At 52.9% G+C, this 13,749-nt stretch overlaps 2 protein-coding genes across 2 annotated transcripts; both read right to left on the bottom strand.

The window, feature by feature from the left end:
- Positions 1 to 370: 370 nt before the first annotated feature.
- DDOST (dolichyl-diphosphooligosaccharide--protein glycosyltransferase non-catalytic subunit) lies at positions 371 to 7,843 on the bottom strand. Its single transcript, XM_015826889.1, has 11 exons — positions 7,675 to 7,843; positions 7,454 to 7,564; positions 6,063 to 6,149; positions 5,494 to 5,597; positions 4,812 to 4,906; positions 4,632 to 4,725; positions 4,131 to 4,279; positions 2,987 to 3,134; positions 2,768 to 2,888; positions 1,340 to 1,446; positions 371 to 785 (listed from the first exon to the last, which is right to left on the bottom strand). Exons 1-11 carry the CDS (start codon positions 7,820 to 7,822, stop codon positions 636 to 638), a joined length of 1,314 nt encoding a protein of 437 aa, XP_015682375.1. The 5' UTR covers positions 7,823 to 7,843; the 3' UTR covers positions 371 to 635.
- Positions 7,844 to 8,813: 970 nt separating this feature from the next.
- SH2D5 (SH2 domain containing 5) lies at positions 8,814 to 12,941 on the bottom strand. The gene is made up of 7 exons (XM_029286339.1): positions 12,873 to 12,941; positions 12,620 to 12,766; positions 12,002 to 12,259; positions 11,096 to 11,273; positions 10,632 to 10,728; positions 10,255 to 10,414; positions 8,814 to 9,059 (listed from the first exon to the last, which is right to left on the bottom strand). The coding sequence occupies exons 1-7, from the start codon at positions 12,891 to 12,893 to the stop codon at positions 8,814 to 8,816; spliced, it is 1,107 nt and encodes a 368-aa protein (XP_029142172.1). The 5' UTR covers positions 12,894 to 12,941.
- Between the last annotated feature and the right edge of the window lie 808 nt (positions 12,942 to 13,749).

The following is a 13,749-nucleotide window of genomic DNA, read 5'->3' as shown; positions in this document are numbered from 1 at the left end:
TAATGTAAGCTTGAAAAGCCTTCATCCGACTTAAAAATGGGTATCTTCAATCTTAATGAATGTGAGGGACAGAAAACAGTGCCCTCCTGTGGTCAAAGCAGGTTTAACAGCCACAAAAAGAAATAAAACCTTTTTAACGGGATTTTAAATCAGAATGGAGATTTTTTTCAGAGGGGATTGTGGTTCTGCTCCATGTCCCTTTTTAATGCCTATTCTTATAGACCTTTGTGTCATCCGTGTTGTTAATGGTGGTAGCGATCAGGCCCCTAAACAAACGTCCTTTAAAAGGCTGTCCAGCTGCTGTAGATGGGGAAGCAGCCAAAGCCGAAACCGTCCCGCTCCTCTGACATTAACCAGAAACAGTCCCAGGAAAGGGGATGGAATGGTGTCTTTATTTTGCAAAATGGAACAAAGATGGAAGAGAAACAGCGGCATGGAAGCAGAGGGAGGTCAGCCCCTCTTGGGATTAGTCTATGGCTTCCAGGCTGTCCATAAACGGAGGGGAGAAGCCACTCTCCCTCTTGTGGCCCATTCTCGGTCCAGAAACAGGTCCCCGAATTGGGACTCGGCGACTCAGTGGAGCTCCGGGGGTGCCAGGACCTCCAACGGGGATCCTGTGCTGCTCTGGTTGAGTCTCAGTCAGACTTCTCCTTCTCCTTCATGTGCAGGAACACAATGCTGAACAGGAACAGGCCCACCATCATGGAGAAGGCGCCGGCGTAGTACGGAAAAGCGGAAGGGATGAAGCGCTCGTACTGCGTATGCTGCAGGGGGCGGACGGACACCTGGCCAGGCGGGGAACAAGGAATTAGTACCGAGGCAGGCCGGGAATGGACTTTTTGTGACTCCACCTGGTGAATTTCAGGTGCCTAAGTGAGCAAGAGCAGCAGCCAGGCCGATCTGCATGTACTCCTGTTTTCAACAACTATAAATGGTGTCCGTAACTCGGCAACGGTCACTAAGGCTAGCAAATCTCCAGATTCCCCAAAAGCCTCCAGCTGGGCCACAGAGACCAGCACATCTGTAATTCAGCATTCTGTCCGTCAGCCCTGCTACAGAGGCAGCCCCCAAACACATTTGGAGAGAGGAGCCCTCCTCCGCCTATCTTAGCTCCTGAGCAGACACCAAGGACTCTCCTCTCAGCTATTTCAGCCGGCAAACTGTTCAGATGAGCGAGGAAGACACAGAAAAGCCGGCTGCTATATTTAGGGCAAGTGAACTTATCTGGGTGTTTCTCCAGAAAGTTGGGCCTTTGCACGTGCCTGTGCAAGCTCTGCACAGCCAATTTCTGAAGCCGCTTAAGTGTCTGCTCGGAGGGCAAGGAAAAGAACACAATTACCTGTGTGGAAGAGTAGAGGTGTGTGTAGCCAAGACGGTTGTAGTCCACCTTGAACTGGAACACCCCATAGACATCTGGCAGCTTGAACTGGACGCTGTACTTTCCGCCTGGAAGCCAAACACATTTCTGGCATCAGAGCAATTCAAAGCCTGGTGTCAGAATCCAATTATATTTCATCTCTAGTTATCGACTATGGAAAACCCCATTTCTGCCCTCTCTGGATTCAGTCATACTACGAAGGGGAAGGGGGATGAGCAAAGGGGTTTTATGGCTCTCACTTCCTTCGTTAAAACTCCAAAGGGACTGAATGTGGATCTCACCCAGAGGACTGACCATAACAATATAGCCCATCAGCTTTCATCTACTACTCTCTGAAGTCTCCCTTCCACCGGCCGTGAGGAAAAGGGGGTGGAAATGTAACGCCTGGGATTGTCGCTGGAAGGACGGTGGGGTGGGAGGCTGCTTGGGAACACTTAAAACCTTGAATGGTAGGGGTTGGGCCTCAGGTCCTGTCTAGAACGCCTGCAACCATCTTCTCTTAATAAAGATGCCTGTTGGAAGAAATATTCCAAGAGTTCTGTCTTCTTAAGATGTAAAGTGGGGTGGGTCCTTACACCTGGAAAGCTTCTGGGCCCCTTCTCCAGCCCGCTGCAGGCCTACAGCTGTGACAGGGGACCACAAGCTGGCTCTCCTGGGTAACTGCTTTATATTCGTGAGGCAGACATCCCTGATCAATGATAAAATGCTGCTTATGACTGGCAGGGGGCTTATAGCCCCTCATCTCTCCAAAGGCCGACTAATCGGAGATCTGCACGCAGCCGGCTGTTAAAAGTCTTTTTAAAGGAGAAATTGATTTTTTTTTTCTTAATGGACAGTGTGTGGATGAGTTGCTAACCCAGCACAAAGAACTGGTAACTGTCAGAATCCAATTATATTTCATCTCTAGTTATCAACTATGGAAAACCCCATTTCTGCCTTCTCTGGATTGTCATACGATGAAGGGAAGGGGGTGAACAAAGGGGCTTTATGGCCCTCCCTTCCTTCAGTATACTTCAAAGGGACTGGATGTGGATATCACCAAAAGGACTAACAATAACAATGGGGCCATTACCTTTCATGTAATCCTTTCTGAAGCCTCTCCTCCGGGCAGTGAGGAAAAGGGGGTGGGAATGTAATGCCTGGGACTGTCGCTGGAAGAAGGGGGTGATGGGGTGGGGCTACTGGGGGATCCCTTAAAACCTTGAATGGGAGAGCTTGGACCCCAAGTCCTGTCTAGAATGCCTGCAACCAGCTTTCTCTTAATAAAGATGCCTGTTGGAAGAAATATTCCAAGAGTTCTCTCTTCTTAAGATGCAAAGTGGGGTGGGTCCTTACAATACCTCTGCATTTCAAAGATCAAAAGCCGTTGTTCAGCAAAAGCCGCCTCACCATTTTCCTTGAGAAAAGTCCTCACAAACGGGTCAATGCGGACAAACTCCAGCTGAATATCGTCGCCATCAAAGGGAACCCATTTCCCATCGGACAGCTTTTCTATGACGATGCTGTACTCCTGCAAGACAGGGACCCGCCGCCGTGTGTGAAAAAAAAAAAAAAACCAGCACGAGGAACCCCGAACTTCTGTGGTGGTGAAGACCGCTAAGCTCTTACCACCAAGTCGGTGACGGTGTAGGCGCTTGGAGGCACCTTCTCGCCCACGCGATGGTGAGACACCTCTCCCACACGCAGCACCCCTTCCTCCTTGAAGACCCAGTGGGACAAGGCCATGGCCAGCTCGTAATTTCCAGTTTGGGGGTACCTGAAGTAGAGAAGTTTAGGATCTTCAGCCTGCTTACCCAACGTCGGAGCTCACGTTTTCTGCCACCGTGCTGGCACTGCTTGCCCGGCTGGCCCGCGGGAGGATCCAGCTGGGGTAGGAGGATGGTGAAAAGAGGCTGGACCTCAGGCAGAAACTCCAGGAAGACCTCCCCGAAGGGCACCTCAAATTTATACCAGCGGGTGTTTAAACCATCACATTTATACAAGCACCAGGAAGTGCCTGGAATTGTTTTGCCTCCTTCCCTGCTACCTAGATTTTAGATTGCTACCTACCAATTTTCCCATAGCATAAGACAGTGGTGGCGAACCTATGGCATGCGTGCCAGAGGCGGCACTCAGAGCCCTCTCTGTGGGCACACGCACCATGCCCCGGAGATGGCAACCATCCCTCTTCAACCAGCCACCCGCTAACTCGCCGAGGTCCCACATGGCCGGATGCATCTCAGCACCCATGCGCTCGCCGGCCTCTGTGTGCGCGGGCCGATGGTGTCAGGCAGCAGCCGCCCTGGCCTCACCTTGCCCTGTGACAATGGCACCCTGCCCTGCCTTGCCTCACCTCACCCCACAGGACAAGGCTCCTGCCCACCGCCCCATCTGCCAGAGACTCCCTGGATCTGCCCCAAACCTGCCCAGCCCGCAGACGTCCCTCCGCACGAGCAACATTGAGGTGATCATGCCCACCTTGGCCACACCCACCCTATCTGCCATGACCACCACAGCCATACCCACCCAGTGGGCCACGCCCACCTGGCACCCGGCGATAAATAAGTGGGTTTTGGGTTGCAGTTAGGGCACTCGGCCTCTAAAAGGTTCGCCATCACTGGTATAAGGTGACCTTTTTTTTTTTTTCTTGAGATCGATGCTGCAAAGCCATCTTTGCCCTCGTCCAGAGAGTCAACCACACGAAACCAACCCTGACTTCCTGTCCTTCCCACAGCCCAGGTTTGGAGCTAAGCCGACAACAAGAGCTGCCTGCCTTTGAGAGCCTTCTGCCGCCTTCTGCACCGACGACGTGAAAAAGGCATCGCTGAAGAAATCCAGGGAGCCGCTGAAGACCACGCGGGCGTTATTCCGGGCCTGCAGGCCGGCAATCAGGAGGGTGTTCTTTCCGACAGCATGAGGGTACTGAAGAAAGAAGTTGCTTTTTTAACAATATCCTTCCAATGTTTGAACATTCTTAATTGCATCCTTGTTTTTTAGTACTTTTTCTTTTTTTAAAAAAAGACTTAAGTTGTGCATAGATACATGTGCAAACATCCTTCTCTTTTCGGGAAATCCAGAAATATGGATTCAAACCATGAGGTTGTCTGGAGGCTATCCAGAAGGAGAAAGCATTGCCCAACAATCAACCACTGACTTAGCAGTTCTGAAGGAGGCTCAGCAGACACAGTTCAAGTGGGGCTAAAAAGGAGGGGGAGCAGTGGGACCCAACCTCCCAACTCTTTCCAATGGATTGGGAAGCACAATTCCCACATACCTGGGTGATAGGTTTGTCAGGAAAGAAAGAATACGAAGTTGAGGAGCCGGTGAGAATATCAAGAACCAAAGGGTTGTCAGGATCAGCCACCATCCTGGGAAGAAAACGGTTCCTGAGTGGAAGTGGGCATGGCTAGGGTGAGTTTCCTACTGGGTGGGTGCCAGGAGACACAGGACTTACCCAACTCCCCTGAAAAGAATGGGGTTATGCGGCTTCTTCCCCACAATCGTTGGAGCCTTAAGGAGATTCTCAGAGTCTGCAACAATGAGGGTGTGCTGCAGAGGAAGAGAAAGAGACACCTTGTTAAGGACCCACCTCACTTTACATCTTAAGAAGACAGAACTCTTGGAATATTTCTTCCAACAGGCATCTTTATTAAGAGAAAATGATGGCAGGCGTGCTAGACAGGATCTGAGAAATTCTCTCCCATCCTTCAATGTTTTAAGTGTTCCCAAGCAGCTCCCCACCCCACAGTTCTTCCAGGCAACGATCCTTGTTCCCCTTTTCCCTTACTGCCGGCAAAAGAGAGACTTCAGAGAGCGAGTAGATGAAAGGCGATGGCCATATTGTTATGGTCAGTCCTCTTGGTGAGAATCAACATCCAGTCCTTTTGAAGTTTTAATGAAGGAAGTGAGAGCCATAAAACCCCCCTGCTCATCCCCCTTCCCCTTCGTAGCATGACAGAATCCAGAGAAAGCAGAAATGGGTTTTTCCCAGAGTAGATAACTAGAAATGAAATATAATTGGATTCTGACACACCTACTAAGCTTTCCTAGCAGGTTTCTCACTCTGTTGAACATCTCTGGGAGCAGGTGGATCATAAGGGCAGCAGCCAACTAGACCCGTCCTCTGTCCTGCTTACCTGTCCTGGGTCAGAGATATCGTAGTTGTGATGGTCAATCACAGCTGTCTTTTCCTCATCAAATTCTATCCCGCATTCACTTCCCAATTCTCGAAGGGGATCACCTAAGGAAGATTAAAAATCCCATGTGTTCTTTGTACTAAAAAGTGAGCACCCCATGCCTCTTACCTACCACCTAAGAGGATTTCTAACATGCTGGGGAGACACTTGCAATAAATCCATGTGCCCTGTCAGAAAACACCAAAGAATTCTCGTCTTTCTTTTTTTTAATCTCACTTATTTTATAAAAAGACGCAGAATTCTAGAACGACAGGGCCCAAGCAAGTGTAAATGTCTGTCTCCGAGTATAGCTACAAAACAGAAGAGATGAATAATGATCAGTTACTGTTTTGAAGCTTTACTTTCCACAAACTGCTTAAAACCCAGTTGTTCTCCCAGACCTTAAGTAGGATGGACTTTTGCTGCTCGATTTTGGCCAGCCTTAAGATTGAAATGATAAAAAAAAATAAAGGGAAAAAATATCTTTTTAAGTTGAAGACAATCTGTCCCACTGCGCCCATTTCACTGACCGATATCTGAACTGGCAGCCACAAGGATGTTTCCACCCCCATCAATGAAAGCAGCAATGGTCTCCACGTTGATGTTGCCTCCAAAATCTGAAACACAGTGACCGGGTTAAATTTCTTGTCAGAAGGTCAAAATGTTTACAGTAATACATTATTCCAGGTAGCAAGTGTGCAACTGAACAAGACACGAAGCCCTGACAAAGAAACAGCAGTTCTTCACTGGACGGTCTCAGCTCTGCCCATCACGTATCGTCATCATGGCAAGAATAGAATAGAGCTGGAAGGGACTTTAGAGGTCCTCTAATCCAGCCTCCTGCTTAAGCAGGAGAACCTAAAGCATCTCAGACAAATGACTGTCCAGTGATGGAGCACTCACGATGTCTGAAGGCAAGCTGTTAATTGACCTCACTGTTAGGAAGTTATCACCACCACCACTATCACGATTATTATTGTTGTTACTTTTCATTTCAATTTGCACTCTGGGACTGGTAAAAACTTAACAGTTCAAGTCCTAAAAAAGGACCTAATAGCTATTAAGGTAACGACTGTGTATATAGGCAATTCTGAGTAAGATGGGGTTTTTTACAAATACTTTTTTTGTTTTTTTTACAAGTATTTTACAAATACTTCTTATTCAGGTATGAGAAGTTCAAAATTTCCATGTATGTAGGCAGCCCTTTGGCTATTGCTCCAAAGTATTACTATTGGTACAATCATTGATTTCTTCCTCCACAATCGCTCAACTTCAGTTTGTAAATCACAATATTATTATTACTATTACTATATTACTGTTATTACTATTACTATTATTATTATTATTACTATTATTATCATGGATCATTGCACAGTCAGCCAGATGTTCAGACTGGATTTGGCATTTTGTCTACCTATGGAGTCCTTCCCAAGGACCTGGGATAGGCAGATGTGGATGTTTGATGGTATTACAGATCTCGTTGCAGGATGGAAGCGGTTCCTAGTAAGGCCGCCTTTTGCAATTGACTCATGGCGAATTTGTCAATGCCGATGGTGTTCAAGTGGTGCTCCAGTTGTTTTGGGGTTGCACCCAAGGCGCCTATGGCTATTGGTACTACCCTTGCTTGCTTTTGCCACAGTCTTTCTATTTCTATTTGTAGGTCTTTGTATTTTGTTATCTTCTCCAGTTCTTTCTCGTCTATTCTGCTGTCTCCAGGCACTGCCACGTCCACTATCCAGACTTTTTTGTCTTTCTTATCGACAATTGTTAAGTCCGGAGTTGTTATTATTATTACCATTATTATTAAATTTATTTGCCGCTTATCCCGCCCCGGGGCCCCTCATCGCTTCCCCCCTCCTCCAGGCGCCGACGGCAGAGCCTCAGAGCCCCTTCGAGGGGAAGGAAGAGCGAGCCGCCTCACCTTCCACCGAGGGCGCGAAGACGACCAGGTTGTCGTAGAGGAACTCCCCGTACTTGATCAGGGACAGCCCGGGGTCGTCCGCCGTCCGGAAGGTCAGGTCAAAGCCTCGCTCTGCAGGGGCAAAGGAGAGTGAGGGAGGCCGCCGCCGCCGCGCCCCGTCCTGGTAGGGAGGCCGCCACTCGCCGCGTCCCCCCCACCGCCTCTCCCTCCGGCCGCCGGACCTGCCAGGCCGCGCAGGAAGAGCGAGTGCGTGTCCTTCAGGTTCATGTTCTCCAGCAGCACCAGCGTTCGCGGGCCGCCGCCGCCGGGCGCCGCAGATGCAGCCGCCGCCACGAGTCCTGTCACCAAAACCAGCACCGCCGCCGCCATCTTTCCTCTTCCCTCGCTGGGCGCCCCGGAAGCGAACCCGCCTCCCCCCCAATCAGCTCACAGACCTCTGCCGGAGGAGGCGGGGCGAGCCTCGGCTAACCAATGGAGAGAAGAGAGCAGGGCGGGGCCTCTCCGTCGGCGTGAGCTAATGAGAAGGAGCCACCTCCGCCCCGAAGTATCGAACGCTCCGCCAGGCAGACGTCGCCACGCCCCTTCGGTTGTCAGGAGCCAATCGGCACCCAGGCAGCGTAGGCCGGCGAATGGACCGCCGAGGGGGAGTGAGCGTTACCGTAGCAACGGAGGCGCGCCCGGCTTTTCTTTCCGAGCGATCCTCTTCCGGGAAGAAAACGACACACAGACTTCGCATTTGAAATATAAATATATATATATATCTGTATATTTGCAGGCCATCTCTTATACAAACGGTTTTGCGTCTGTTCAATATAAGCAATGCATCTTCACCACTGTACACAGCAGCCCAGAGAAAGCGATATACACTCTTCCAATAAGTTACTCACATACAGGCATATTCAGCTTCCCATAAATACAGAGCACTATGCTCCACAAGGGAGACACACCACAACAGCCACACTGCAGGGATGGCCAGAAATTTAGGCTCCTGATCAAAGGCATTTGTCACCCCCCCCCCTGCACGCACGGGCTGGAGAGAATCGGCCAGGAGTGCAAATACGCAGGGAGGCTCAGTATGGCCCCCTCCCCAGCCACGTTGACCCCCAAAATTATTGGAAATGTGCTGTCAGCCCAAGACACCCCTTGGAACTTCCTAGATGGGGTGGGGGCCCAGCCAACCCATGCATCAGCCCTCTGATTCCAGCAGGGCCGATATCGCAGGAAGAAACCCTGAATTACGAGACGACGAGAGAAAGGGCACCTTTTGCGCACAATCCAAAAAGAACGACAACAAAGCCAAGCCACAGAGTGGGGCAGAAAGGGTCACTGGGGACTCTGTCCTCTTCTGACGGCAGAAATACTAAGAGAGGGACCCGGCTAAGCATCCTTCCACCTCGTGCTGCACAGCCAGAGACCGACTGGCCCCAAACAGCCATGAGGACTTCCGGCGAGTTCGCTCTTCTCCCCAGAGATCCTCGGCCGGACCGTCTTGCTCCTCATAACCATGGTTGATTCGTCCTGCACCCAAGGAGCAGAACAGGCCTGCACGAACACCGGAGTAATTGTCTAGCAAGGCTTCCATGCTGGGGAATTCTACATTCAAATGCTATGGGGGGAGGGGGAGGGGGTAGGAGAGAGAAAGAGAAAAGAAAAATATGAAAGACCGCATACTTTGATTCCAAGCACCCATGACAAGAGTTGATATTGCTACGTAAATCGGCGCGAGGTACTGTAAGCAAAACAACGGCTAATTTAAACGATTAAATAAAAACAGCAACGGAAACGTGGGCTTAAGGATTGAAGAAAGGAAGCTAGCTCAGCGAGGCTTTGGGTATGTGTGCGCTTGGTCAAAGGAGGGGAGAAAAGAGAAGGAGGGCAGCAAGGTCACTCTTGCAAGGAAGAAAGGGGCAAGTAGACAAAGTAGATTAGCAAACATTCTAGAAGAATAGAATAGAATAGAATAGAATAGAATAGAATAGAATAGAATAGAATAGAATAGAATAGAAGATGGAAGGGACTTCGGAGGTATCTTCTAGTCCAGCCCCCTGCTCAAGCAGGAGAACCTATACCATCTCAGATAGGTGGATGTCCAGTCTCTTCTTAAAACCTCCACTGATGGAGCGCCCACGATTTCTGGGGGCAAAGCTATTCCACTAGTTAATTGTCCTCACTGTCAGGAAGTTTCTCCTTCATTCCAGGTTGCTTCTCTCTTTGGTCAGTTTCCAACCATTGTTTCTTGTCCTGCCCTCTGGTGCTTTGGTGAATAACCTGGCCCCCTCTTCTTTGTGGCAGCCCCTCAAATACTGGAATACTGCTATCATGCCTCCCCTATTTCTTCTTTTCTTTAGACTAGCCAAACCCAAGTCCTGCAGCTGTTCTTCGTATGTTTTAGTCTCCAGACTTTCATCATCTTAGTTGCTCTTCTCTGAATTTTTTCCCAAACGCTCAACATCTTTTTTGTGATATGGTGACCAAACTTGGCTGCAGTATTCCAGGTGTGGTCTTACTAGGGTTTTATAAAGCGGCACTAATACTTTGCGTGATCTTGATTCTATGCCTCTGTTTATACAACCCAGGATTATATTAGCTTTTTTGGCTGCTGCTGCACACTGCTGGCTCATAGTCAAGTGATTGTCCACTTCCAGGACTCCAAGGTCCCTCTCACAGTTACTGTTTTTAAGCCAGGTCTTGCCCAATCTGTACTTGTACCTTTGATTTTTCCTACCAAAAATGTAAAACTTTGCTTTTCTCCACATCGAAAGTTTATCTGACAACATCGCCACCTTTCCCAATTCTCTCACCTCAACTGAGTACTTCCCCAGCTGGCTGCGGTAAATTTGATATGGAACCACGCCACAGCGGGTCCTCACTGCCAGGCACCACTGATGGGTGGATCCTGACTCAGCCCACAGAAGAAAAGCCCCCAGCATGTCATTCCTCAGCAGCGCCAGGCCGGCATCTCTGGAAGGCAGAGCAAAATGCAGGAAGCAGAGGGCAAAGCAGCAGGGGATCTTTGCAGCCTCACCCAAAGGGCACTCCAGGCCCCTGAAGCCCCCCCCCCAAAAAAAACCCAGAAACTATCCACCACCACGTGCACCAGCAAGTCCTAGGTCTGCTGATGGGGTGGGCAGAACCACCTATGAGGGCCTCAGAGCCATCCAAGGGGAGGCCCCCTCACCTGTTGATGCCCGCAAAGGACCACACACTCTCCCTCAGATCGTTCTCGTTTTCTGGCAGATGAAGCAGGCTCCCTTTGCCATCGCAGCTGGAAGAAACTGCAACCGAGGACACAAAGAGCCAGATTGAAGGGCTTCACATATCACCAAGGTCGTCGCCTAATGTGGAAATATGGCAACGGGCAACACAGGGTGTTGTGCTGGTGGATACTGGCTCCTATCCAGCACCCATGCCTGGCACCCATGCCCGATTGCCATGTTATTTCAACCCGTGATAATGCGTGGAAGATTTTTCCTCGTTGTGAGGAAGAAAAACGAACCCGTCCTTTCCCCTTCATGATTGTCAAGACTTTTATCCGTAATGCAGAGCTCCCAAGGGTTATCAGTAAAGCTTTGTTTGTGCCTCTTTCCTTCCTGGCTTCCTTCTCTCTCCTCTTTCTACTTCCCAGGCTCCCCAAATACTCACATCCTTCCCAGGCGCCCTGCTGAGAGCCCGCCTCAAAGGTACAACCTCGGTAGGCCCCAGAACGGAGAATCTTGCTGCGAATCGCCTTCTTGCGCACCAGAATTGGGGAACAATAGGGGTTTCCAGGACGGGCACTGCCCACGCTGCCGCTGGTTTCCTCCAGGTCTAGCCTCTCTCTCTAGGGGCACAAGCAGAGCAGTTCCTGAGCAGGGGAGGCAGAGACTGCAGGGGCCTGGTCCAAAACTGGAGACTGCTTTGCATTTGGTTGATGCAAACGATCTCTGGGATGCTAAACAGTGGCTTGGGCTGTGAACTGAGCCTCAACTCTTGAATCAGGGCTTGCTTGACCTACAGCAGCGGTGGCAAACCTATGGCACGGGTGCCAGAGGTGGCACTCAGAGCCCTCTCTGTGGGCACACGCACCGTCTCCCCAGCCCCGCCTCCTCCCATGGCCCCCTCACCAGCAGCCCCTCCCCTGAGGAGAGTAGCCCCCAGGCGTGTCCCACACGAAGCAGCGGAGCCAAGGACATGGTAGCTGGGCAGTGGGGACAAGAATCCACCCTTTTGCCCCGTTGCACACATGATGCTGCGGGGCATGGGCGGAGGGCATGGCCGCCATGGCGCTGCTGGGCTGCCTGGGTGATCGGTGGCGGGCCGTGGAGGTGGTGGGTGGCCCAGTGGGCAGGATGGGGCGGGGATGGGGGGCAGTTTTGGGGCACTCGGTCTCTAAAGGATTCGCCATCACTGACTTACAGGTAAGACCTTAGGAGGTCCCTGAAAGCTGGACAGGCCTCAGGGGACACCCACACACACATCCACACACCGCCCAAGAGAGCAACGGCCGCTATGGAAGTGGTGAGCTCCGCAGATTCTCCAGGGGAGGCAGGAGAAGAAGAGGCCACTCACCACGCTGACCGAGGGCCCAAATTCTGTGGGGCAGGGCAGCCTCCGGAAGGAGACCAGGGCGTTGACGTTCTGGGAGACCTCCTCGGGGTTGAGGGACTCCCAGACCACCTGGCTGTCCAGAGAGGCGCCCAGGAGCTTCCCGGAGTCTTGCTGGGCAGAGGCGCCGGAGGAAGAGGAGGACCACTCCTGTTCATCGGGGTGCAGGAGAAGGTAGCCCAGCTGGAAGAAGCGGCACAGGAGGTAGTGCAGCGCCTGGACCTGGCGGGGGGAACGGAGGAGGCTGAGCGCCTGACCCTTCCTCCGGGCGTCCCCAGGAGCAGCGGATGGGGCTCTCCTGCCCCGCCAGGGGACGGGGAAGAGCCTGGCCCAGGGGTAGGCGACCTTGGCTCTTTTAGGACTCGTGGACTTCAACTCCCAGAATTCCTGAGCCAGCATGGCTCAGCTTGGAAACCTCTCCCTTTCCCCTCAGCATGGCTGGCTCAGGAATTCTGGGAGTTGAAGTCCACGAGTCCTAAAAGAGCCAAGGTCGCCTACCCCTGGGCCCTAGCCGAATCATTCCACGGCCAGAACCGCACTCCAGCGCCGGGGACGGACGGGCGGGCTGGCTCGCCCACGCACCTCGCCGGGCTGGCTGCCCACGAAGAGGTGGCAGAAGAGGCTGCCGCGGGCGCCGCGCGGGTTGCGCGCCAGGAAGGCGAACTGGCGGTCGGCCGGCCTGCAGGTGCTGTAGGCGAGGCGCTTGAGCGCGTGGGCCATGAGCGGCGCCTGCGGGCGAGAGAGCAGCAGCAGCAGCGCGGCCGGCTCAGCTTCCCCGACGGCCGGCGGAGCCGCCCCCATTCACCCAGCCCGGGCGGAGGCGCGCCTCGCCTACCTCGCCGTCGCGGCCGAGCATCTTCAAGCCCTGCAGGCAGAAGCGCAGGAGGACGGAGCGGCGGCGCGGACAGTCCTGCGTGGGGAGGAGAAGGGCGAGAGGGACGGAGCCGGGGGTCGCGTCGGCTGCCGGACCCCAACCCGCCCGCCCCTCCCCGCGTCTGGACTCTCCCCGCGCACCTTCAGGAGCTGCAGCCGCTGATGGACGGCTTGACCCGCCCGGGGCAGCTCGGCGTCTTCCACGGCGAAGGAGCCCACGTACTGCGGCGGCAGAGGAAGGCGCGTCAAGCCCAGCCCCGGCTCCCCGCGCGACCCTCCTCGCCCTGCCCCGGCCTCGCCTCTAACCTCACCTCGGCCGCCTTGGTCAGGGCTCGGCCGGCCCTCGGCTCCGGAGCCCGCCCGGTCGGCTGCCTCTTCATGCCGCCGCGAGTGGGGACGCTCCGCGATCGCCCGTGGCCGGACAGACCCCCCCACTCTCCCTGCTCCGCCCCCCCGGCTCTGGCCGGCCAATCAGGCGGGAGACAGCCAGACCAGACCCCGCCCCCTCTGCTTCCCCCCCCCAAAAACGACGCGCAAACAGTGGGGGGGTCTCCGGAGTCTTAAGCTTTTATTTCTGCAAAGAGGGTTTTTTTGCAAACCTTCGCTCTGCGGTTCTACAATTAGCGATGGGGTCGTTCTCCGGGACGAAAAAAAGGGGACGGGGAGGGGGGTGGGTGGGCAAAAGGAGGAGTGAAACGTTTCCCCCCCCCTTTTTAAGGAAAACTGCTCAAAGGCCCCCTCCCAAGGAACTCCGGGTGGGGCGGGGAGAGGGGGCGACTAAGCTGAACAACAGAACACTCTGGCTGGGGGGGGAAAGGAGGAGGGGAAAAAAGGCAGCC

The sequence above is a fragment of the Protobothrops mucrosquamatus genome, unplaced genomic scaffold (genome assembly GCF_001527695.2).
Source record: "Protobothrops mucrosquamatus isolate PMUCROS unplaced genomic scaffold, P.Mucros_1.0 scaffold3356, whole genome shotgun sequence".
Classification (NCBI taxonomy): domain Eukaryota; kingdom Metazoa; phylum Chordata; class Lepidosauria; order Squamata; family Viperidae; genus Protobothrops; species Protobothrops mucrosquamatus.
This window is presented reverse-complemented; position numbering and strand designations above follow the sequence as displayed.

Excerpts from the sequence above, each read along its gene's own strand:
- SH2D5 (XM_029286339.1), bottom strand. The coding sequence starts at position 12,893 with ATGCTCGGCCGCGACGGCGAG. Across the intron at positions 10,729-11,095 it reads GCAGGGCGCCTGGGAAGGAT|TTTCTTCCAGCTGCGATGGC; the intron begins GTGAGTATTTGG and ends CCTCGGTTGCAG. Across the intron at positions 9,060-10,254 it reads TGGGGAAGTACTCAGTTGAG|CATTTGAATGTAGAATTCCC; the intron begins GTGAGAGAATTG and ends CTCCCCCCATAG.
- DDOST (XM_015826889.1), bottom strand. The coding sequence starts at position 7,822 with ATGGCGGCGGCGGTGCTGGTTTTGGTGACAGGACTCGTGGCGGCGGCT. Across the intron at positions 6,150-7,453 it reads CTTCGCGCCCTCGGTGGAAG|ATTTTGGAGGCAACATCAAC; the intron begins GTGAGGCGGCTC and ends ACTGTGTTTCAG. Across the intron at positions 4,907-5,493 it reads ATATCTCTGACCCAGGACAG|CACACCCTCATTGTTGCAGA; the intron begins GTAAGCAGGACA and ends CTTCCTCTGCAG.